The sequence below is a fragment of the Eucalyptus grandis genome, chromosome 8 (genome assembly GCF_016545825.1).
Source record: "Eucalyptus grandis isolate ANBG69807.140 chromosome 8, ASM1654582v1, whole genome shotgun sequence".
Lineage (NCBI taxonomy): Eukaryota > Viridiplantae > Streptophyta > Magnoliopsida > Myrtales > Myrtaceae > Eucalyptus > Eucalyptus grandis.
The window spans coordinates 10,663,518-10,689,303 of record NC_052619.1 but is presented as its reverse complement, the minus strand read 5'-3'; the positions used below and the strand labels follow the sequence as shown (position 1 = coordinate 10,689,303).

The 25,786-nt window shown below is 39.7% G+C and overlaps 3 protein-coding genes across 3 annotated transcripts; 2 read left to right on the top strand and 1 right to left on the bottom strand.

Moving 5' to 3' along the window:
• Nucleotides 1–4,287: 4,287 nt before the first annotated feature.
• LOC104456420 lies at nucleotides 4,288–6,598 on the bottom strand. Its single transcript, XM_010071205.3, has 2 exons — nucleotides 6,173–6,598; nucleotides 4,288–5,606 (listed from the first exon to the last, which is right to left on the bottom strand). The coding sequence occupies exon 2, from the start codon at nucleotides 5,426–5,428 to the stop codon at nucleotides 4,709–4,711; it is 720 nt and encodes a 239-aa protein (XP_010069507.2). The 5' UTR covers nucleotides 5,429–5,606; nucleotides 6,173–6,598; the 3' UTR covers nucleotides 4,288–4,708.
• A 9,889-nt stretch (nucleotides 6,599–16,487) lies between these two features.
• LOC104416256 (basic transcription factor 3) lies at nucleotides 16,488–18,102 on the top strand. Its single transcript, XM_010027669.3, has 3 exons — nucleotides 16,488–16,593; nucleotides 17,157–17,279; nucleotides 17,714–18,102. Exons 1-3 carry the CDS (start codon nucleotides 16,488–16,490, stop codon nucleotides 17,926–17,928), a joined length of 444 nt encoding a protein of 147 aa, XP_010025971.1. The 3' UTR covers nucleotides 17,929–18,102.
• Nucleotides 18,103–19,339: 1,237 nt separating this feature from the next.
• Nucleotides 19,340–25,786, top strand: LOC104416255 (xyloglucan endotransglucosylase/hydrolase protein 9). The gene is made up of 5 exons (XM_010027668.3): nucleotides 19,340–19,591; nucleotides 20,047–20,115; nucleotides 23,858–23,889; nucleotides 23,979–24,172; nucleotides 25,444–25,786. The coding sequence occupies exons 1-5, from the start codon at nucleotides 19,375–19,377 to the stop codon at nucleotides 25,784–25,786; spliced, it is 855 nt and encodes a 284-aa protein (XP_010025970.3). The 5' UTR covers nucleotides 19,340–19,374.

Here is a 25,786-nt window from a genome sequence, read left to right as displayed (position 1 = left end):
GGTATTGTTTTGTTGTCTTAAGCAGTGTAAACGAGCTGGGAAGTCTCGTATATATAAATAAAGGAGATGCCCGATGTTTAGTCTAGTGCTGCCAAGTTCGGAAATCTCGGAGCAGATAGATGGCGCGGCCATTGATGAGGAATAGGGGAAGGCGAGGCCAAGTGGGAGAAAACCAAAATCGATTTTGAAAAGAGGAAATAATATGCGTCTCTCGTTCCATGAACGGAAAAGAAAGGAACTAATAATCTTTCGGGCAAAAAGCCGAATGGATTTGATTGTTTGATACGCACGGTTAGACTTCATTTGTTTAATATTAGTTCGTCTCGAAAACAATAGTACGTTTCAGGCATTTCTGCTCAGCTATGTCTAGATCCACACTTCATCGTTTAATTATATAGGTCTATAAGCCTATTCAGTAGCTTCCTTTCTTCTTTTCTTTTTGCTTAGTATTAAACATTACCAACTTGCTCCCATAACGAAGCATCGCTTGAGTTTGAGTTGCATATAAAATCTCCCCTCAGGAATCTAATTAAGCATAGAAGTACAAAAGAATCGTTATGCGCCATATTATAATGTTCCAAGTAAAAACATGTCAAGAGTCTCATCTTCGTGATACATTTAGGATTTATCCGGCTTGCAAGGGAAGCCATGGTTTCTTGAAAATGATCTTCGGCTTTAGTTCCATGTCCGCCGCATTTGAATGATTGAGGGAAGCTCCTAGAAGTTGTTGTCATTGACAAGCAAAGGGAAAGGGACAAAGAGCGTTGAGACAGAAATTGGTGTATATTTCCATTAAGCTTAGGTGGGTATTTATATACTCAAGAATACATTTTAGAAGATTTACTCACAAGAAAGGATATCCACAAAATAGAAAACTTTCTAATTCCTAAAGACAAGATTCCAAAACTTTAAAAACCAATAGGCCTATATCTAGTTGATAGAGAGTAAGGAAGTTTTTGTTTGCATGCATGTTGCTTCGAGAGCAAAGCAGATGAGATTTGTAAGTAAAAGATGAGTTTCTCAAGTACAAGAGTTGATGAATTACAATTTATATTTGGGAGACTGACGATCATAATATACCACTCCATGGAATAATTATATATATATATATATATATATATATATATTTATATTTCCATGCAATGGGATCGGCATGTGCATATATTAGCCCAGACGCAATTTATCTCAATTTATTTCTGTGATAGACTAATTTTCATGCACCTTTTTTTTACTCGTAAAACATTGTTCACCAAAAAAAGTCCGTAGGTTTCCTCAATGTATGCATTTTATACAAAAAATAAACAAACAAATAAATTACTTGGAGCACCTAGCAACTGTAAGGATGGTGTGCCTTCATCCACCCCGCTGCGCGGTAAATTTTACGTGAAATACAGAAGTATACATGTACTTTTTGGCCACATACATTTAATTTTTAGCGAGGTAATTAATTCATTCAATTGCGCAGTAGCTGGAGAATGTGGACAATGAGATCGCCGGTGGTGGCCCGGTTAGAAAGAGGCATGACAGAATAATCATTTGGCCGTTGTTTCTACAACACAAGCTTTCTCTGTCCAATCTCCGAGGTTTGGCATATTGATGGAAGGATAGAAGCAACCGATTAAATGCTAGTCTTCATCCCTCCTTTAAAAGGGAAGAGATACTATAATCACGATAATTCATTGATTAATGACGTTCGAACGAATCATATGCAGACTTGAGTTTTAACATGACAATGACCAACAAAACAGACGGTAAACCAAAATATCATCAGAAAAATAAAAGTGACGATCTTGACCTCTGAAACTCATTTGTGCTTCACGCTTGCGTATTAAACATGCTGAGACATATGCTACACAAATGCAGGGAAAAATATTCATCTACAATCTCACATGCAGTAAGCAAGGAAAAGGCATTTCCTTCAGAAGCCAAGTTTAGAAACTACAAAGCTCTCAACCAGAGATCATCAAGCAAATCGTTTCATTCCGCCTAACAAATCTAGTTAAGTTTATGATGCGTCATATTTCCTGGTTCCAATACCACACGAATTTTTACTTTTTATCTGAAGAAAGGAAGAAAATCCAGCTCCCCAAACCCATAACAGTTTATCTTTCACTTAAGAAAGTGAAAAGAATGACATTCCCTGCGATTCTGGAAACCAGATTTCAACCACAAGCAGAATAGAAAGAAGCAATCAAACCATGACCAAACACTAACCCAGTAATCAATACAAAAGATCTTCAATATGAAAATTTCCAAAAGGAGTATCTGCTTGCGAATCGTTCATCTTAAAGATAACGAACCCATTGACTAAATTAGACTAAAGGGACTGGAAAAGAGGAAATAAATTAAAAATGGGCTCCACCCATTTTTATCTTGCATTCGCTAAAAGGAGAGATTCTCCCAGATTTATGTGTGAGGCTTTGATTTTCGTTATGATCACCACCGCTGTATTTTTTTTCCAATCGCCACTCACGTTTCAAATTTAGATGCCGATACTGTCCAGTCATTGCCAGGAAGTAATTGATCTCGAACACCATCATAAACAGAGGCGAACGGATTGTCTGTAAACGGATTAAGCTGATAAAATAATCGTTTGCACATAAAAAAAAGAACAAAACATCAACGAGGATCGGAAAGAAGTGAAGGTTTGTCTCAAGAAGATTAATTAATCTCTGTAATTACATCTAAAAGAGTCCAAAAAACAGTCAATCAGTCAATACGCAATAGATTCGAAGCGCGAGCTAACCATGAGCCAGGTTCTCGGAAGAAGAAGAAGAAGAGAAACAAAGCCGCTCCAAATGCAGCCGCGCGCACGCCTTCTTTCAAATTCTCCGCGAGTTTATGAGCGCGATCGAACATCGACCATCAATTATTATGTGGAATCTTTCGGTCCACTCTCGGAAGTTACAGGAAAAGGTTGGCTTGGCATGAAACGGGAGAGTGCAGGATTCATCGGAGAGACCAGAGACAAGGGACAAGGACAGAGAAGGGTTACTATGGTCACGGCAATGAGCGATGTCCGACCAAGGGGACACGGAAGTGCGTTATCCATGCATGGAGAGATCACATGGTTGAAAGGTTTAGTACTGAATTGGCCAATTTACAATAAGTTCAGGAGTTTTAAGATAATTTTTTCGAAGTTAACAAAGGGAAGTGGAAAACACAAGAAATGGAAATAAAAATCAAAGTCGATTTTTTAAGTATTTGGGTCTGTAGGGACTTGAGATGTGGTCGCAATACTCCTGCAGATTTAACAAATTAGAATCAAGAAGAATGTGGGCAAGTGAGGAAAGAATTCTTCAACGTAAGAAGTTAGATACCAAAATCTGTGTTTCCTTGCAAAGATAAGAGCAAAGCAAATGGCTTGAGTCGGTCGTTAAAAATCATTTCCAGAGATTGAAAACCTCTAACATTAAACGTGAATATCCATTAATCCGGAAATAATTGCGAGTGAACAAATTGGGAAAACTGTTAAAAAGTTTTATGATGAGTTGCTTTGATGTAAGCAAGGTTCTGATCAACAGAAAATTGAACCGCGCCATTTAAGTGCATCGTCTTCTGAAAATGCCATTTGGTTTAAGTAGCTCCAAATGTCCTGAAATTTTTTATGTGATTTATACGAATTACACAGAGAGTCCTATCTCGCTTGCACTCTCTGAATGAAGGTATACTCGACATTAGGATGTCAAGATGTCGTCATTAGAAGCAGTCTTCAATAAAATCCAAACACAAGGAATATTATTAGTAGACATGTAATATATATATACACACACATAAAAAAAATTCCAAACACGTAATCTTCATTTTTATTTTTATTTTTATTTTTTGGGTCAACAAACACTAAATCTTCAGCGAATCAAATAAGGAGACATAGCAATTCATCGTCAAAGATTGGGGAGATCCTTGTTAACAACATGGATAATTACTAATGTCATTGTCCCTTCTCTTCTCTCGCAATCAAGATCCTTGTAGAATTCTTTTCACAATCTGTGGATCTAACCTAAATCCTAATAGTAAGGAATCAATATATTCTCATCTCTTCATAGTTTCTTACCTGCTCAGCTCTATATTTTGCCTTCTCCCTGTTTTCGTTTTCAAACAGCACGGACATGATATGAAACAAAGGCCGAGACATCCATTGAGAAACATTCGTCATCATTAGGGGCAAAATTTGAAGCATCTAACACACAATTTCAGATTTGAGAAAATGTGTTGAGAACCAAGCTATTGCTTTAACCAATACGTTGGCCGTTGCTAACGCATGTGGATGCCGCAAATTAAAGGAAATAAAATAAGGAAAAAACTTGATCATGCAACCCAGATGATTTTCAGTACAATTTCACTTTCAATGACCTATTCATTTCGAGTCTCTGAAATTAATTCCTCACTATATACAGCATAGCCTTCTACCAATCTACTCACCTTATCAATAATTAAAAAGCCAAACTCTTTCGCTATTGGTTAAAAGCTTGGTTCAATCCAAAGCGGAAGAGAATAATGGTCATAAGCCATTGCCATAAAATACAGCTCGGTCGTACAATCTTCAATGTGGTATATTCCCATGTCCCTGCCTCCTCCCTCTTCACTCAGCCGGGGCCATGAATCATCAGCAAAGTAAATGCAATTCAGCTTAATGTGATGCTCTTCATTGGCCTCCAAATAGAAGGAAGAATTGGATCCCAAGAAGAGGGATGTGTTCTCCAAGCTCTTAACTTCTGTTGTACGTTTGAGTATTCAAGTCAATCTCAAAAATCTGAAATCGAAAGGTTCGAGCAGGTTCACGTTCTTCCCATTGTGACACAAGCAATAGAGATCCGGTTGGTGATTGCACTAAATATGCTTCAGTCATAAGCAGCCGATGTCCCGCCGTTGGTTGAACTAGATCCGGGTGCTCCCAATGCATAAGTCTTTGCAGCATCCTGAAAATTACTTGAGCTTCGAACGGAGTTGGTCCATTCACGCACCTCAATATGCTACCCTCACAATCGACAGCAACAAAACACCCCTTATAAAATATGAGATCCCAAATATTATGCGCGGGGCTGGGGAAATTCACTGCCGTCCACTCCTCGTCGCCAGGTTTCCAAAGCCCTAGCAGTCCGCCCCACCCGTAGATGACCATGACCATGTAATCTAGAGATGTAGTAGGGCTAGCAGATAGGACGAACTTAGCGCTGAAATTATCATAGCGAGGCAAGACTTCATCGTCAGGAAACTTCAACTTGGGAAGCTTAATAATATAATTGTGACGCGACATTGGATTCTTCAACATGCAGAGTTCCCAGGCTCTGCCAAGCGTGAACACCCAACCCCGTGAAGAGAAGCATGTCTTCCCTTTCGCTTCCGGCATGAGCACTCTGTGAACCCGCTGACATGAGAGGCAAAAACACTCGCGCCAGAGCGTCTCGTGATGGTCCTCGAGCATCATCCACGGGACATTGCTCCTCTCTTTAAGAGGAGCGGATCGCCAAGATTGGCACACTGCTCAGAACGCCCACAAGTCCCTGGGACAAAGATGTTGCGAGCATAGTTCTAGCAACTCTTGTGGGAGATCTACCCAGTTTCTCACCATTCTCAACTTTATCAAACTGATATGAAACAGAATTCTACAAGAGGCAATAGAGAATCAGTCAGCTTTCATGATGTGAATTAGTCATGATCAAGGGCTAGACCCTTAATCCCAACAGGAATTCAAATTCTAAGGGGAAAATCAGCTTTGATGATGTGAATTAGTAACGATGAATAGCTAGGAATTCAAATTCTAAGCGGAAAGGAAACAAATTGCCAGTTTTGTGTAATGTTTATCGGATTAAAATAGACTTCCTAATATAAACAATTGACAATTGAGGAATATTTCGTCCAACCAAAGAGGAAACAAAATAATGTGGTATTTGTCTGATTTTGTTGCGATAAAGTGGCTAAAATTTACCACTACAGATAAGGTAGAAACTAAAAACATCATCGAGTCTTCTTATTCATTGATGAGACATACAAAGCAGATGCAAGGCAGCATCTCGGAGAATAGAACATTTCTCCAGTTAATTTTTCTTCAAGGGAAAAAGAAACAAAAAAAATCCAACCAAAAGCGAACCTTAAATCGCATCAAAATCTTCGAGGTGGGAGAAAGACAGCCTCGCAAAGAGAGGGAGAGAGAGAGAGATGAAGTAGAGACCTGAAGAGTGACGAACGCCGTCCGTTAAGGCGGCAGCAACCTACGACGGGGAGTGCCGGGCGCGGACAAATCACCCAACGTCCCGTCGGATATATCACGGAAAATCGTAACTGAAATTACCAAACCACCAAAACTCGAATCCTAATTTCAATATCCCCCTTGGAATCTTCAACAGCCTTCTTCGTCTTCGATTTTTGTTGAATTGAGTTCGCCAGTTGTACGGGCTTCGATTTCACCTAAACGCAATTGGCGCTCTCACCTCTCTCTCTCTCTCCGCGATCTGTGCGCGAAAGGCAGGAAGCGAGCTACGGAGGATGGCACCGGGAGCGACGGTCGAAGACAGGGGAAAGGAAGCGTGAGAGCGAGAGCGAGAGCGAGGCGACAACGGGAGAGTAAGCGCCGGAATTAGAGAGAGAATGGTGAGAAAGCGTGTCGATTTTGGGCTTTGCCACCCACTTTGAAGCTTTATCTAGAAGAGAGCCAAAAAAATTTTTGCCTCATCATCATCATCATCGGCAAGATACTTTTTACACGGAGTATGTAAAATATTATAAGAATATCTAACAATACACTAAATAAATTCTTTAATATACTAAAAAACAAAAAAAGTGAAATGCTTAATTATGACAACTAGATCCTATAAAGAATTAGGAAGAAATAGAAAAAAGAAAATGGAGCCATCACTTTGCGGTTGAATGGTTGAGAGCTACTTTGTCTTTTTAGTGTGAATGAGGTGAATTTAGTCATACGAGGAGTGGAAATAAGGCCGCCCAAACATGTAGAATGAGTATATCTCAGCTATTCAAGCACTAAGATGACAAATGTTGTTTGTCGGTCCATAAAGTAAGTATCTATCATGGTCTGTCTGGCAAATAGAACTTATATAAACGTCCATAAAATAAATTAGTTTAACTAGATTTTGACAAGAAAGAAAAGTTTTAAAAATTACTTGTGGAATGATCACCATACATTCTTGTATTTATGGCATGTCTATTTCACGAAAAACTTAAAATTTGGAACATATTTTTTGAAAAATAATTTATTGTATCACTTGAAAAAATTAATCCATGGAGTAGATAGGGCAAACTTTAAAAAAAAAAATGGTAAACATCGATATAAGAAGACCTTTTCCAATATGTTATAATTGTGATATAACTGTTTTTTTTCTTTCCAGCTAGTTGAATTCTTACACATTACTGGATCTCGAAACAAGAAATGTGATCGACAGTTGGATTAGTTGATTGCCAGATGCAAGTTTCAGCAAAAAAAAAGACTGCCAAAGTGTAATTTGACGCCGGAAAAGATTCATGTTCACATAAGTTGTGTGGATCGTTTTTTTTTTTCCAAGTTTACTCGAATGACCTATTTCAAACTTTCAATCTTCTTATATCCGTTTGTGCCTGCAAAAGAAGTGCATCTTTGCAATCGAACCTTATGCACATCTATCGAGGAATGATTTGGTAGCCAAAAAATTATTTCTTTGTGTTCCTAAACTCGATTAGAATGATAAGTGCTGTCAGGTGAGACAAAACTAGCCCTCTAGCAACATATAAATAAGTAAATCTTACCACAAATAATTACCAATAGAAAAATGCTTATAAATGTCTAGTACCTTATCAAAAACTTGGTTCAATCCGTGGAGGTGGAGAAAAATTATAATCAGCTTTATCAGCAAACTCATGTCCTGGACGCCTGAAGTAAATATAGTTCGGCTTGATATCATACCGGTTCATCAACATGTGTTGAAAAGGAAGAGTTGAAATCCAAAAGGATGGATGCGCTACGCATCCTCTCAAGGTCCGTCCACTTTTAGTATCTAGATCAAACTACGAAAACATAAAAACCGGTGGTTCTACCATCTCATAGTTCGAATCCTGAAATGGTGAAAACCTGGAAACCGGTGGTTCCACCATCTCATAGTCCGAATCTCGAATCTTGAAATAGCGAAAACCAGGAAACTAGTAGATCCGCCATCTCATAGTCCGAACAGTGAAATGGCGAAAACCGAGAAACCGATGATTCCACCATCTCATAAGGCGAAAACCTCATTCCACCATTTCATAGTCCGAATCTCGAATCTTGAAATAGCAAAAATCAGGAACTAGTAGTTCCACCTTTTCATAGTCCGAACGGTGAAATGGCGAAAACAGAGAAACCGATGGTTTCACCATCTCATAAGGCGAAAACTTGGAAACCGGTGATTCTACCATCTCATAGTCCGAATCGTGAGATCAGCAATGGAGGCACGTAAAAATCCATCCAATCTTGAAATTTCCGAGGAGATAAGAGTGCCATAACTTTCCGACTCTGGGGCATTACTTTCCGAATTTGTGCCGATAGTCACGGTCAAGATCCAATTTCGTGAAGGCAAGCGAACTTTGTGAATTTGCAAACTGAAGAGGCGGAAGAACTCTGGCCACATGTTCTCGGTTCTCTCATCGTCCGCGAGCATCAACCATGGAAATCGAACCTCTCTTCGAATGCAGCGGCACGCCACGTCGAGCACATTGATCGGAATGCGAGCCAGTGCCCCTCGAAGTTGTCTTGAGCACAGTTCTAGCCGCTCTGCGAGGAGATCGGCCCCATTTTTCACCATTGTTGATTCACGGATTGAGAGAAAGCAGAAGATCGGCGGCCTGTGCACAGAGAGAGACAGAGAGAGGAGGATTTATATGATGCATAATTCTACGAGGTGAGAGAAAATATCTATATATTTGCCACCATTAAAAAGATAGACTCATATCAAATAGGTATCCAAATTCTCTATAAAGAAAAGGAAACAGACTGCTCGTTTGAATTATCCTTATCAGATTACAATTATCTTTCTGGATATATATTACTAAAATGGACAAGTGAGGAATATATCTCGAGCCAAAAGAGAAAATCAAATAATGTAATTTTTCTCGGATTTTAGTATAATGAAGTGAAGAAAATTGCAAACAGACAAACATGTATAGTGAAGTTTGGTTTGTGTAAAAGTGAGAAAATTGCAGGAAAAACGTTTGTTTTAGTAAAAATTTTTTAAATAATATGCCTTTGGACTTATGAAAAAAAAATCAAATTAATTTTGAGCTTGGATATTTATAGTGAGGGATATTTAGTTTCCTTTGTTTCGTTGAGTAATATTATTTTTATTTATTTTGTAGATTCCTTGTTTAGTCGACTATAAATAAGTGATGTAGGCAAATAGCCAAATAAATTATTTCGATAGAAATCGAGAAAGAATTTTTCGTAATCTATTGTTACTCACTACGTTGAGTACGCAACGCAATGGAATTACATTATGCAGTCAACATGGAGAAATAAAGCCCACTTCAAATTTGGGCCGGTCCACATGATAATTGGGCTCGGAGAAGTAAATTTCCAGAATCCTTGGAGCTGGTCTCGTCCAGCCAAATCAGCCCGATCCTCGGGAAGATACCACGGACGATCTCGATTGAGGGGCCTGACAACACGTGTGGGCTTTACTAGGAGATGTCATCCGTTCAGATAAACCGGGCGAAGGTCTACTCGGATTCGAGTTAACCGGAGGAATACCAATTTAGAATTCACCCGATTCAGGGTGAACCGGGTGAACATTCACTCAATCTAGGGTAAGCCGACACCATCCTTTTTTTTTTTTTCAGGACTTTCCTAGTGTTTAACTAAAGAGCACCATATTTTTTTTTTATGATCTTGACGGATCATGTCGTTATTGTTATTATGTCATGTTCCTATTGTCATTGCTACAATCATTATTCCTTTGTTACTGGCCGTTCTCTTTTTCTACAGCTTTCAATTCGTGTTTTAATATCAGTTTGGGCATCTCATTTAAAATTTAGTATAGGCCACATTCAATGTGTGATATTTTCATTCAATAAAAGTAAGTATCACTAATAAACTTTATATAGCTTTATATATATGTCTATAAGGTACAATAATTTTATACTCGAAGATTACTTTCCCATCTTTACGGTGTCTCACTAGATAGCATTTACCATTCTAATTGAGTTTATAAACATAGAAATAAATAAATTTTGGGCTACCAAATTATTCTTCAATTGATGTACATAAGGTTCCATTGAAAAGATGCACTTCTTTTGTGGGCATAAAAAGATAAGAAAATTGAAAGTCTGAAATACGTGATTCAAGCAGACCTGTACTTAGAAAAAAAGATCCACACAATTTATGCGACACGTGAAACTTTTCCGAACCTCAAGTTACACTGAGCGGTCTTTCTTTTCCCGGAAACTTGCATCTGGCAATCAACTAATCCAACTCTCGATCACATGTCTCATTTTGAGATGGAGCAATGTGCAAGAATTCGACTTGCAGGAACAAAAAAAAGAAGAAGCAGTTATATCAGATGATAACATCTTGCGTAGGCTCTGCTTATGTTGATTTTTATCATTTTTTTTTCTTAAAGTTTGCCTCGTCTATTGGTTTGTCTTCATAGCTCATTTTGGTGTTCAATAGCGACTCTTATTGTGTGTTTGTTTCAATGAAATCACAAGATTTGAAAAATATTTCTCAAAAAATAATCACTTATATCACTTACTAGAAAATAATGAATGAAATATATTTTCATCATTCACGAAAATAGTTAGGTATAAATTAATGTCAATGATGTAAATATATTCTGTTGACTAATTTTTTTGAGTGATACAACAAATTATTTTTTAAAAAATATATTTCAAATTTTAAATTTTCGGTGAAATAAACACACTATTAATACAAGCACATATCATGATCATTCCACAAGCAATATTTAAAACATTTCTTTCTTGTCCAAATTTTGTTAAACTAATTTAATTTGTGGACGTTTGTATAAGTCCTATTTGCCAGACGACCACGAGAGATACTTCGCGGACCAACAAACAACATTTGTCATCTTTGTGCTTGGATAGCTAAAATATACTTCTAATACATGTTTGGACCGGTCTTACTTTTACTTCCTATATGAAAAAGTTACCCTCATTTATACAAAAAAGATAAAATAGCTCTCAATCATTCAATTGCAAAGCGATGGCCCCATTTCTCCCTTTTTCTATTTCTTCCTATTTCTATATAAAATCTACTTGTCCTAATGAAGAATTTCACGTTTTTTTTTAAAGTATATTCTTAGATATTCCAATAAATTTTTACATATTCCGTGTAAAAGTAAAAAAAAAAAATTATCTATTCTTTTTCGCTCTTATCTCAAAAGCTCACTTTCTTGGTGATTTTTTATTTTCTTAAATTCATTAGTCTAAAACATATGTCAAGTCTTGTTACTAACTATATTAAAAAATTTATCTCTTTTATTTAATGTTGGTGAGATATTTTTACATAAGCATGTAAGACATTATAGAAATATCTAGGAGTACACTAAAAATATTATGCACGATAAGACATCTTGATTTCTTTTCATAAACACCTTATAGATGATATTAATTTTGTTAATCTAAAATAATGAGATTCACTAGCGTTTTAAAAACAATCTCAACAAAAAAAATCTCATTTTGTGCAATTCTTTTATTTAATTAAATTCCATCTTTAAAATTTTACATTAGAGATGGTAATTGTAATTTTATTTTGGAAACTATTTAAAGTTTTTTTTTTTTTTTTTTTGCTTTATCATATCATCCCTTTATCTGATAAGACAATTTTATAGTGATACACACAACAAAGATGAAAATTTATAAACAAATTATTGTGTTAACAAATTGTCTATGTTAAATTATTTCTAAATTCAGCTCAACAATTTATTCATAAATTTGATTGATAGCGTAGAAATGAAGGAAAATTTCAAATAATGACCCAAAGTGCCATCATTTTCTCAAAAGATGACATGAAGTGAAGTTTGTCTCAAATAAGGACCCAAAGTGCCATCCTTTTTTCAAAAGATGACCTGAAGTAAAGTTTGTCTCAAAGAATGACCCAAAGTAGTCATTTAATCTCAAAGAAGGACCTCACTCGCCAGCCGGTGAATAGATGCATCTTCAATATATATTCCGGTGGCCTGATTATGGTATTTTCGTCCATTTTTTTTTTTTTTGTATTTTTGGTTGCCCTGTTCATCGTCTTCTTCGTCCCCTGTTCACTTCTTCTTGCCTAGATCAAGAACACCGGACTTGGGGAAAGGCTAGCGAGCGCCGGCCACTAGTAAGGGCCAGCGAGGGCTTGACGCCCATCGCCGGCAGCGAGCAAGGACTCCACGCCCATCGCTGACAGCGGGCAAGGGAAATCAAGCCCTCGTTGGCCATGGGGGAGGGGGGCCGTCCAAATCGAGGCCCTACAAGAAGGTCCTCGAGAGCAAAAGGGGTAGTCGAAGAAGTCGTCAATCTAGGAGCGGTGGTGGGAGGAAGGGATGAAGAAAGCGACGCAGGCATCCCAGTCGTAGTCCTAGCAGAAGACGAGGTTGTTGATGGAGTAGCGGGCGGAGGTGGGGGAGGTCGCCCCTCACAGCCATCAGCGAGGTCACCCCTCGCCGACCCTGGGCGAGGGCTCGCCCACCTCACCGGCCACTGATAAGGGCCGACAAGGGCTTGCAAGCCCTCACCCACAGCCAGCGAGGGCTCGATGGCCCTCGCCACCACAACCAAGGCCACCCTCGCTAAATCTGGCGAGGATTAGCCTACAAGCCCTTGCCCACGGCCGGCGAGGGCTTGGTGGCCCTTGCCTACTGCCGACGATGGGCGTCCAACCCTCGCCAACCCTTACCAAAGGCCAGTGCTCACAGGCCCTTCCCAAGTCTGATGTTCTTGAGAAGAAGATGAATAGGGGATGAAGAAGATGATGAACAGTGCCACCATTGACCCCAAAAAAAAATAAAAATAAAGAACAAGACAACTAAAAATTAAAAAAGAAAATTTGACAAAAATATCCCTGATTAGGCTATCGGAATATGCATCGGAGATGCATTTATTCACCAGCCGGCAAATGAGGTCCTTCTTTGAGACTAAATAATCACTTTAGGTTATTATTTGAAACAAACTCCACTCCAGGTCCTCTTTTGAGAAAATGAAGGCACTTTGGGTCTTTATTTGAAACAAATTTCATTTCAGGTCATCTCTTGAGAAAACGATGGCACTATAGGCCCTTATTTGAAAATTCCCCTAGAAATGAACTAGGTTTCTTAGAAATTTATCTTTTCTATGAAACTAATCATTATGGAAATAAAATATGACAACTCATCATTATGGAAATAAAATCTAACAATATATACATGGAAATTTTATGTTTTTGGTTACTAAATCCTATATGGAATCAGGAAAAAACTAAAAAAAAAAAGGGAAAGTAGTTAAATTTGGGGCCAACCACTTTAAATTACAATTGAATGATTAATGCAAATTTTATATTTTTGGTAAAAATTAGGCGAATTTAGTCATATAATGGGTGGAAACAACATAACTTATTTTACCACCGGCCGCGGTGGCTCCGCTGGATAAGGCCCTACTGATCCTCAGCCCAAAGGCGAAGGGTTCAAAACCCAGGGGAGGCGCTAGGTGTATTAAGTGTGAGGTGGTGGGTCCTCCTGCATAAGTGTCACCTGTGAGTTTACGGCGCGGCTGTCGGCTGCAAGCCGGTTCCTCCAGCACCAAAAAAAAAAAAAAACTTATTTTGCCAAATGAAGCTATCTCACCCAATGAAGCCACATTATTTCTCCTCAAATTGATTGGTTTGCATTCTCCAGTGTTCATATTTCAAAAGAAAAACTAAGGTTGCAAATATGAACTCGTCAATAAGACTTTTTGTGTTATTCATGATCATTCCTGCCCTCATACGAGCTTGCTTCAGAGATATATGCTTACTCAGAGAAACCCATGTCCAAATCCACAACAGCTTACCCGAAGGAGTAACGCTTATTGTTCATTGCAAATCCAAAAACGATGATCTCGGCGTTCAGCAAATCCCTCCTGGGGCATGTGGGAATTTCATTTCCGTCACAATGTGTTTTGTAAAACCCTCTTCTTTTGTGGCATGCAATGGCCTGGTCAATTTCACCATTTTGATATATATGATGGGGAAAGAGATACCGAACGATGTTTTGAAAGCTGTAAGTGGGATGTAAAGCCAACCGGTCCATGTCTTTTGAATATTGGATGTGAAAACTGGAATTCCTAAAATTTCCTATGGAAATTTATGCCTATCCTAGTTTGTACCAGTCTGATATTTGGCTATGAATAAGAAGCTCCTCCTTTGGATGCGTGAAGATTTTCTTTTTAAGCTTTCAATTGTTAACACTAGTTAACTCTTACAAGCATTAACAAGAAACTAATGATATTACGGATAACAACTTGTTGTGTAATAGCCTCTTCTTTTGCAGTATGCAATGGTTTGGTCAATATCACTATTTTAATATATATGTTGTGAAAAAGAGATGATGAGTGACCCACTCGTGGGCAGCCGCGTTGGTATTCGTTCTCTCCTGCTTCGATGCGGTTGAGAGTTTTAATCCCCGCGTTGCTATCGCGATTTAAGTGGGGGTCTTTGGTGGTGGGTTGTTGGACCAGATTCCCTCGAGGTATAGTCGTCCAAATAGCTTCGGCGAGGTCCGCCGGTGTTACCGGGCATTGGAGGGTTGTGTGACCCCGATTAGCGTAAGCGAAAGGGGGTTCAGGCGGATCCTCGGTTATTAAAAAAGAAAAAAGAAAAAGAGATGATGAGTGATGTTATGAAAGGTGTAAGTAGTTTGTAGAGTCTACTGGTCCATGTCTTCTTCATAATGAATGTGAAAAATAGAACTCCTAAAATTTCCTAGGGAAATTTGTGCCTATACCAGATCAAAGCTGTTTGAAGTTGGAGATGCAATTCAAACCTATTGAGAAAAGAAAGAATCGAAAAAGTTAGGCATATGTGCGATGGACCCAGGGCCCAAGCAAGACTGACCCAGCTGGAAGTAAATTCCAATTCCACTTCACAGAAGTCACCTTCAAGAAAGGAAATCAAAGATGTTTTTGGCCCAATCCATCTTTGGTGAGCACTTGATTCTGCAACAGGCTCTCGCTTCCCATTTCGTAAATCCTCGATGAGGCATGCTTGCTCTCGAACTCGAACCTCACAAACATTTTCTGAAATGTACTTTGATATGTGTACAGATGTCTAATCATTTGCTTTTGCCTCTGATGCCCATTATATGCCATGGTAGAACCTTGGGAGGATCAGGCCATCAAATGATTTTAACGCGCGTTTATATAGGGTTAGAAGTTTATATTGATTAATAAGTAGGAATCTACGCCTTCCTACAGGGATCTGTGCACCAAATAAAATGGGCTTTTGTTTCATTTCTTGCTATCTAGGCTTTCTCACATAATGGGCCCCCTCTGGTTTTGACCTCTGTCCTCTTACTGTATGCTCTGCATTCCACCTGTGGGGAAGGTCATCTGACTTGTACTTTCTCAGCTTAAGACAAGAAAGGGGGGAAAAATCTTGTATAGATTCTGGATTTCTTTGATTTTGATCTTTCACTTATTTACCTTTATATAAATTGCAGCAATGATTTCACTAACGTCTTCTGCCATACTGCCGCTAGATGTGAAAATTATGTTGTGTCTTGTACTTTTCTTTTTGGGCCACACGGTGTCTACTACTCTTGATACGTCTGTTGGTGGTAACAATATGAGCTTCTACTATAGTGTACCGGGTTCAAGGCAAAATATTATTATGTTGCTCCGCTGGCTATAGTGTCATAAGATTTAAAAGTCAGACAATGCTGTACGGTGGACAGTGCATTGTAATATCTGACTACATTATGTTGCTTCTCTGCTGTTTTTGTCATTTCCCATATGCTCCATTGTGACTTTATATGTTTAACGCTCCGTGTTAAATTAAACAGGAACGATGACTCAAAGATGCAGTTCTTACTGTATTTGCAAAGTAAACAAGATTGTTCCCCATCACTGGTAAGAATTTTATTTTTTTTGGTAGCATCACTTGTGACACACCAACGCAAGATAAATTCAACCAGAAAAGGATCGAATGATTCTAACCGGACGTCCCTGCAGTTTCATTTCTTTAGTGGTGAAAAAAGATCTACGCAAAAGGAAAGCAAACGAGTGGTAGAAACCATGTCATTGGTGAACCACAGGCCACTATCCACTTCTCTAGCCACAAACAGAAGATAGTTTGATGTTTCTCTTCCTACCTCAAGTGCCTCCCGACAACTTGGACTGGCAATTAAGCAGTTGACTGATATTATGGTCGGTCAGAACATCAGTGAAAGCATCATTAGCTCCCACTCTGTTTGAATTCTTTTGGACATACTGTTCAGTGAGAAGAATATTACCGGACAGATTGTCTTTGTTACTGTTTGGGGTTGCTTTATGTTCATAATAGGCCACTAAGCAAGAATTCGATGGGGATGGCCAATGGATCTAGATGGATTTCTACTAGTGTATCTGACAGCGATATGGGATCTACTGATGTGGATTCTTTTCCACACAAGGCTGGTTCTGCTCACCGTGAGGGAAAGGGCATCACCAGCGGAGTGGACAAATTGCACAGCAGTGGAGATACTCAATAAGCTTTCAATGTATTGTGAGATACTGAGCTAACTTACCAAGCTGGTTTTTGCAAGGAAGTGAGTGAGCATAGTAGCTTCACGGTGATTGATTGGTTTTCTGCATTATCTCAGTCAAGAACACCATGGTCAGATTGGTTACTCACTTAAGACAAGCCATGATATGGCCAACTGGGATCTGATTTTATACCAATAACCACACAGAGAAATATTTTCTGAAATAACATGGACATGGAAGGTATATTAGTGCCCTTATTTTGCCCATCCCTCCCTCAGTGGGGCTTCGATGTCACCCTTATTCGTTCTGTTACTTCCTCGTAATGTGCCGGCTTAAGGGTTTTTGCAAAGAGTTCTACATTATCTGTTCTGTTACATTTTCCACCCATTGTTTTATGAGAAAATAGACGACAGGCGAGCGTGCAGAGAGATGCAATTGACCATCTTATTCCTAATGAATAATCTTACAACTGTAAAGATAGATAAGTGCTTCCACATTGAGCTAAAAGAAGTGCCTGGTGTATTGCTTTGATGCACTCAGTGATGGTAATACTATTTCTGTTTGTGGACCAGTTCAAGCCTCTATTGCAGCCAATACATGGGTTGTCAGTGGTGCTCCTCAGACCAAGAGTATGTATCAATTTCCTTTTTTTTCTTTTTCGTGAACAATTTCTAGAGGCTTATTTTGTGCTTGTTTTGAGAACCAAGAATAGTATGAAGTGCCGCTACATCTATATTTGTTTGTTCCTAAAGACATTGTTTTGAGCTTCATATTCTGTGCGTCTAAAATATTTCTATTTAATTTCAAACTACCGGGAGTAAAACATCTAGGGCTAACTCTACTCATTTAATGCTTTTAGGTATTCTTACTTCCCTAAGTTTATCATTGATGCCTGGAGAAGTCTAGAATATTTTGATGGATACTTTGCACGGAGGTGTTCAATTGTGCATCTGTGCCTGTGATTAATATTTTTGTATGCAGAATTGTGCATGGGCACACACAAGTGTGTTTAAACTTTTCAATTCCTAATCACATGATTTGTCTTTTATCATTGTCCTTCCAGAATTGCAAGATATCCTCCCAGGAATAATCAACCAGTTAGGGCCAGATAACTTGGACAACCTAAGGAAGCTGGCTGAACAGTTCCAGAAGCAGTCACCTGGTGCTGCTGCTGCCGCAGGCGCAACTGCAACGCAGGAGGAGGATGATGATGAGGTCCCTGAACTTGTTCCAGGGGAGACTTTCGAGGCTGCTGCGGAGGAGGGTCACAAATCTTAGAGACTCTACATGGATTTTGTGCCTTTCCATATATATTTCGTGGTGTTTAAAATTTTGCCTTCTTCTCTTCGCTCTTCTTACTTTCACATTTTGATGAAGTGTTCTGTGATTGTCATCTCATGATCCTGTGACACACTAATTAGCTAAGTTACTGGAAACTCTAGTTCAAAGCTACTCCCTTTTATCTTTATCAACTTGAGCTTTTCCAGAGGTGCTTTGGAATTTCAAGGATCATGAGCTTGCCAGATTTGCACTGGTTGTTTGAGAACCTCATTGGAACAAAATCGGACCTTGCAGTTTCCCCTCTTTGACCAATAATGAGTTTTGATTTATTAGGATTCTTGTTATGCTACTTTGAGATTGTAGAGCTACCCAATATCAGGACATATATATACACTAGTTGAGAATCTGTTGAGGCTAATTTCCAAATAGGTGGTTGAGGAGGTACCCACTAATGATTGTCCAAAAGGGCCTCAAGTCAGGAATATTCTTGCTTTGCTGTGCCTCTGATCGATGCCTTGTGCCAATTCGTCCATAAGGTGAAGTTGATGACAACCCATTTCTCCTTTGTATATGCAAAGCACTTTCCAATGAGTTTGTTTTAGGGATACTTGGTATGTTATTTTGCGTAGAGGGATGCATATACGGCAATTGTTAATGTTCTGAGCTAAGCTTGTGCTAGTTTATGCGGAAGCAATGTAATCCTCAACAAAGTCGGTCACCGTCTAACAGATTAGAAAAACGATTTCTTTTTCTATTTGCATAGTGCACCGACCCATTAACGTACGACAAAATCCTTTTCCCTCTTGTCGAAATGTTTAACTCGAATTTCTGAGCACTTGAACTGTCAAAAGCGTTCTACCTAATGTTTCTGCGAGCCGAGTTTGACTTCGTGGACATGCAAGTTTTTCGCAGACATCCGTAGCAAATGTCATCTGCACCATGTCAGAAGGCGTACCTAATATTCTCCTCTTTGTCATTCGGTAGAACAGACAACAGAATGTAGCGAAGACGCCAGAAATTACATGGCTTCTTTATAGTGTATGATCTGCGGGTATTGGCCAAGATTTGATTCTGCTCTGTCTACGAAAGAGATGAATCTGCTTCTGAATGCGTGTTGAGGTGAAGGTGAATTGAGAATCAACAGCTCATAAAGCAAAGCTTTTCCGTTTCTGCCGATCCATTTCCCTTTGATACCTTGGAGAATAGTGGGCAATTCCTCAAGTTAGTGGCTCTCCGACGTGGCCTTGGGAATCCATTTCAACAACTTGCCTATACTTTGGCTGGACTCCACTTCATCAATAGTGAGACCCCACTCGGGTCCCATGATAATGTACAATATAAAAGACTGATGTTCAGAGAGTTTCCTGAGTGTTCATATAGCACACGGTCGTCGTTCCACGAGCCTCTTCACCAGCTGGTTCTTGAAATTTGGTTTTCTGGGTGATGTCGCATCCGAGAACTCAGATGGCAATCTTGAAGCGGCGGTCTCCTTCATGCTCCTTGATCACCTTGACGATGATGGCGTGGTTATGGAGTTCTCATGTGGTTCCGAGGGTAGCCGGTTGTGACGGCTTCGACGAGCTCTTTCAACCCAATTGGGCTCCTGAGCACTTCGAGTGTGAAGGGGACCAAACGAAGTTGGCTCTTGATTCTTCTTCTGGTAAAGCCTACCTCTTGCCCTCTAACTCACAGTTCATTAGTCCTCCCAGTTCCAGATTCTTGATTTGATTAAAATTTCGTACTCATACTTTTAGACGATGATTCACAAGGAGACGGTAAGAGCCGGTTCTTTCTTGACTAACAGTCTAAATACCCTTTCTAGCTCAAAAGCAAACTTCGATCTTCAAAGCTGACGCGGAATAAGAACGATACGTATAGAATTCGTGAAGCTTGGTTTTTGTGTTATGTTTGCATTAAAGAATTGAGAAATGACCAACTATGCACAAGAAAGAAACCAACTACTAGTATACTTTGAAGAAACTGAGTTCAAGCGTCGTTGCATTCATATTCAAACTCGACTGAAATTGATACTCTGAGCTTGTTAAGTCCTAAATAGAGCTCCATTGTCTACCATAATCCCACTCTTGAATCGAGAATCGCCGTGGCTTTCTGCAGGTTGTGGGTTTGGGTCCAGGAAGACATACCTGTTCGGACTGACTAGCGTGCAAATTAAGCTGGTCCAAGGTGTTGGGAATAACGGATCCCCGAAAGTCGGATTCGACACTAAATCGAACCCCTAAATCAATGCGGAAGACGAAGCCCGGGAAATAACACGTATCACCGATCGTAAAGCACACCACGGATTCGAGCGTACCTTGTTAGCCACAGATTAGACACCGACGCTGATTAGAGGAAGAAAATCTGGTCCTGTTCGATCCGATGGCGCCTTGAAGGGAAGACGGTGTCGCCGTTTGCTTACTGTTTGTTTTAGGAGGGAGAGAGCGTTGGAGAGAAGAAGACGTACGTTCATTATCCAAAGGTTGTCTTCTCTCTCTCTCTCTCCTCCCTTTTATACCTTCCCCCATCCACGGGCCCTATTCCCATGGGCCGGGCCTTTTGGGCCCAACATGGGCGGACGGGCCTTGTCACGCCCCGATCCTCGGGCACGCACACATCCTTCTCTCTTGGTCGATTTTATAATGCGATATCCCAGGACTAGTATCGCCGACCCTTTCTTTTATTAAGCACATGTGGAAGCAGTTATAAATCCCCAGACAATAAAACAATGGGATAGAAAAGCAGGGTCATATTTTTCATATTGAAATTTATAACCAAACTTTTATACAAAACACAAATCACTTCATAACTATTCACATCAAAATGGAGATCTCAAAAGAAGATAGGATCTCAATCCATCCAGAGCCATACTCAAGGCCCATCTCGGTATTATCTTCTTCTTTCAAAATCCTTCCCTTCAAGTTTCACCTCCAAGATCTCCTTCCCAGACTTCTCCTCCTCAGCTCCTTATCGGGTCCTGAAATGTTTTTCCCCAAACTGGGATGAGACTACGTCTCAGCGAGTTCTACCCCACTAAGCCCGATTAGTAAACCACTATACTATAGGCTGCCTATACACGCACAGGGCAGAAGACATACCTTGGCATCAGATCTCACCTGCAAGTCAGTACAATTCATAATAGGCACCCAAGCAATCATATCGCTGATCGAAGCATCGATCAAATCGACCTAGTCGATTAAATGCCAACAAGACCACTCACGGTCATTTCCATTCGGTCAATCAATTCACAACATCAAATCAAAACAATAATCAATCGACCTCGTCGATTACATGTCAACAATGACCCTTCCCGACCAATTTAATTCAATCAGTCACTCCAGGACAAACAAATCAAATCATAACGATGATTTCATCTATACTTGATAATTAATCTCAACATTCCCATTCAACATTCCCACTCAAATATAGGCTCAAGGCGCTAGAGGTGACCCCAGCACGAAGTCTCGTCATCGTGCGGCACTTAGTCCTTGACCACAAATAAGATAGTATAAGGCGCTAGAGGTAACTCACACGAAGTCTCGCTATCGTGCAAAGTACTTAGTCCTTCACTACAAAGGCAATAGTATAAGGCGCTAGAGGTAACTCACACGAGACGTAGCACTTAGCCCTTTACTATGCATTACAATGCTGCAAGGCGCTAGAGGTAATTCCCATGCGACTCAGGTCGCCATGTAATACTTAGTCCTTGACTACAATAAGCAATGGTATAAGGCGCTAGAGGTAACTCACACGAAGTCTTCTGCGGTGTAGTACTTAGTCCATTACCTGCTCATGATCCATTGGTTCCCTTCAACACAACACACATCACCTCAACTTCCAATAATCATCTTGCTTCAACTATAAGCCAACACCCGATTAATCCCTCACGGTCCAATGACATTGTACCGCGCATTTAAAATCCTCAATTCAAATAATGTCGTGGCCTAAGTTTTTGTATTAAAAATACTCGATAAAATATCGTGCGTGACCACACGGCTGGCCTTAGCCAAAATATAATATTATCCTTTCCATAACTCCCACATTTTCTGTAGTCCGCTCAAATAGATTTGGCATTATCAACCGATGCCTGGTTATTTTTCAATTAATAACCAACGATTTTCCAATTAAAGAATAATTCCCAACCTTCGCAAATAATTCAATTCAACACAAAATAAAGCTCCATTAAATAAATGGACTTCACCACGACGATCGCCACGAAATTTCGGTCGTCGACTAACCAACTTTAATTTCCGAAAAATAAATAAATACTTAATTAATTTCGAAAATTAATAATTAATTGCAATAAATCCAATTTAGCTCAAATTAAAGCCCAATTGAATAAACGGGCTGCACCACGATCATCAGCATAAAAATTCGGCCACTAGCCATCCAAGTTGAATTTCCGAAAAATAAATCATTAAATAATTAATTTCAAAAAATAATATTTAAATACAAGAAATTCAATTTAACTTAAAATAAAGCCCGATTAAACAAACGGACTTTGCCACGGTCATCAGCATAATATTCCGGTCACTTTGGCCATCACTGTTGAATTTTCGGAAAATAAATAAATAATTAATTAATTTCGAAAATTAATATTTAAATGCCAAAAATTCCACTTAGGCCCGACTTATCAAATTGAAGCCCGATTAGGGGTCGGAAAATTCCCGAGATGCTTCCAACAATTAGTAGACCACGTCTACTTGCTAATTGCACAATCAATTTATTTAAATCACATCATAATTAACTAATAATTGCTAATTTATTCTAATCTAACAACCTAAATACAATTAATTAAAACTAAACCAACCTTAAAGCATAATTAGCCAACTAATCCAAGATTAGTGAGATTACTCACCAAATCGCGTGCAAATCGGATCAATCCGACGGCGGCGACGCGAGGAACGATTCTTCCCAAAGCACCGCTCGGGTTCGGGGCCGGAAACGGCCCAAAAGCGAGCCCGAAGATGCTGAAACCCACTCCGTGGGTCTTGGTGGTCGGGGCTGAACGGAGCCGCTCCGGCGGCTAGGGCGGCGAGGGGAAGCCGGCGGAGGGCGAGGGGTCGCGGGGTGGTCCGGCGAGGTTGGGCGGTGGCCGGAGGTGGCTAGTCGGTGGCTGGTCGGTGCGGAAGAGGCGAAATAGGGCTGGGCCGAGCTGGATCGCACGGCCCGGGCACGCGCGACGGCGGGGACGGGGCGGCGAGCGGCGGGCGCTTGGGCGCGGGTGGCGGCGGGACAAGCGGTGACGGCCGAGGGGCGAGCTGGTTGGGTTCGGCTTCCGGTTTTCGCTTGCTGGACGTGCGGAGGAAGGAAGAAGAAGAAGAAGAAAAAGAGAGAGAGAGAGAGAGAGAAGGATATGCATTGACCGGTCAAAGAAAGAGAGAGGGAAAGTGAGCGGTGGGGAATTCGCACGAGGGGGAAAAGGGAGAGGAGAGAGGAGAGAGAAAGAAAAGAAAGAAAAGAAAAGAGAGGGGGAGAGGGAGGAAAAAGAAAAGGAAATGCATAATTCTTTATTTCAATTTTCCTTTTCCTTTCTCTTTTCTTTTGGGCTTCAATTTTTCTTCCGATAATTTCTTTATTGAAATTTCGGACCCGTCAATAAATTGACGAGCGATGAGATAGGATCCTTAAAATAAGAATTATGACGCGCTTAAAATTCGATTCCCGAAATCGAGTTCAATTTCGTGGTCAAAAATCAATCATACGTGATTTTAGCTCAATCCAACCAATTAGGTAGCTTTTAGGGATTTTACAGCTGATACATCCCTTAACGGCTTCACCCAATAGGTTAGTTAACTCATGAGTGATCAGCTCGAGAAAAAAGAGTCATAGGCACGTCGACGAAATGCCCATTTCACTTTATCGAAACGGGGTCGAATTTCAGGATGTCACAGGCCTTAAGCCCATCACCAATTAAAACCATCACAAGGCGATTCAGCCGGAACAGTAACGGCATTCTACGTATGCAACCATCCCTACTCTATATCTGCAATCATAAAGTGTGTCCGAATTCCGGTATGTAAAAACTCACAGATGAAATACCGCTGCAGATGTCTTCGGACGGGCCCAACCATGATGAGCTTGACTTCGAGTTTCTGGGAAACCTATCCGGAGAACCTTACCTTGTACAAACCAACGTCTATGTCAACGGCACCGGAGATAGAGAGCAAAGGCACAGTCTTTGGTTCGACCCTACCACGGATTTTCACACCTACTCTTTGTTCTGGAACCGGCGTTATATCACGTACGTCGTCTAATAACTCTATAAAAATAGAGTTATTTTACCTATTTTAGGCAACAATTAATGCATTATCTATGAGAAAATATTTGAATTTCCTTCTGATTATTTAAATTTTCCTTGTTTATGCAGAATAATGAGATATGGAGAAAATAAGGAAAAGAAGGGCAATTATCAGGAATTCAAATAAAAGCAGCGATGGAAGATGGATATCAAATCATGAAATTCTTGATTTTGTTCCTTAATGTTATCTACAAGTAGATATTTTAGATTTCCTATAAATAGGAAGAGAGAGCAGCTAGGGTTTTGGGGGGTTAAATTGTTTTTCATTCTTCTGAGAGTTTTTCAAGTATTTTGAAGAGAAGACAAAAGTGGTGATAGAATTCTCGTCCTTTGATTCAAGATGCTGGGTTTGATCTATATTTCTATTTTTATTTCTTATTCTACTATGTTCTAATTTTCTTTTGTTAGGGCTACGATGTAGCCTAACCATGATGATATGAATTTTATGATTTTTATGTTTTACAATTGATTTCATTCATGTGAGTTATATATTATTGCGTTTACTGCTTTTGAGTGACTAGCCACCACTTGAATGATCTGATGTGCATGTTTGAGACTGAGAGGTGATAATATGCAATTGCTCATTATAATATATAACCATGAATTAAACGTGGATAGAAATATACCGCGTTATTTGTGTAGCTTTCGGTGATAAGATGATCCAAAAGACTCATTGTAAACCGAGAATATTCATAGTTTTTAATGCACTCATGTTTATTTTAATTCACATAGAGATATGGTGGATTAATAAGCTGAGTAGGTTTGCTATACCTAGAGATAGGATAGTAAATAGATTAGGAAATTCTGCTATCACATGTTTGATATCGTTCTTGTATTCACAACAATCTAAAATTCATATCTAGTGGTTATGGTGAAATCGGATGCTCTAACATATTTATCTGATTGATTTTACTGCATTTAGTCTTCAATTTTTGTTTTTAATTTATTCTAAATTATATTTTGATTTGTTAGATAAATTTTAGAATTAATCTATTTTAGTATTTAATTAGTTTATTAAATCTTCGATCTCCGTGGGACGATACTTTTTCTCATCATTATATTACTTGTTCGATACGTGCACTTGCGTTTAGAATTTTATGACCATCGTCCTTTATTTTCCTTCCTAGTTCTCTTTCTCGATAAATAGTTATTTTGCACGCGCTTCGTACGTTTTCATTGCTTGCTTACGCTGGAATTCTTGTCGATCGACATAGGTTTCTGGTCGATGGAATTCCTATAAGAGTGTTCGCGAACAAGGAAGAGTCACACGGCGTGCCATATCCGAAGAACCAGCCTATGCGAGTCCTTGGTTCGGTGTGGAACGCGGACGATTGGGCTACGCAAGGAGGGAGGGTGAAGACGAACTGGAGCCATGCGCCTTTTGTCTCTTCGTTCAGGGCCTTCGACATCGACGCCTGTGAGCTGTCGCCGGAGACAGCCGACGTCACGACCAAGTGCGGGCAATTAGGGCGATACTGGTGGGACAGGCCGTCATTCAACGAGTTAGGCCGGCGCTGGAGCCGACAACTGAAGTGGGTGTTGGAGAAATCTTCTTGA

Bases quoted from the DNA above. Each gene is read 5' to 3' on its own strand.
- LOC104456420 (XM_010071205.3), bottom strand. From the start codon at position 5,428: ATGATGCTCGAGGACCATCACGAGACGCTCTGGCGCGAGTGTTTTTGC.
- LOC104416256 (XM_010027669.3), top strand. From the start codon at position 16,488: ATGGGGATGGCCAATGGATCTAGATGGATTTCTACTAGTGTATCTGAC. The intron at 16,594-17,156 runs GTGAGGGAAAGG...CATTGAGCTAAA, and splicing joins CAAGGCTGGTTCTGCTCACC to AGAAGTGCCTGGTGTATTGC. The intron at 17,280-17,713 runs GTATGTATCAAT...TTGTCCTTCCAG, and splicing joins TGGTGCTCCTCAGACCAAGA to AATTGCAAGATATCCTCCCA.
- LOC104416255 (XM_010027668.3), top strand. From the start codon at position 19,375: ATGTCGCATCCGAGAACTCAGATGGCAATCTTGAAGCGGCGGTCTCCT. The intron at 20,116-23,857 runs GTGTTGGGAATA...AACCATCACAAG, and splicing joins GCAAATTAAGCTGGTCCAAG to GCGATTCAGCCGGAACAGTA. The intron at 23,890-23,978 runs GTATGCAACCAT...ATACCGCTGCAG, and splicing joins GAACAGTAACGGCATTCTAC to ATGTCTTCGGACGGGCCCAA.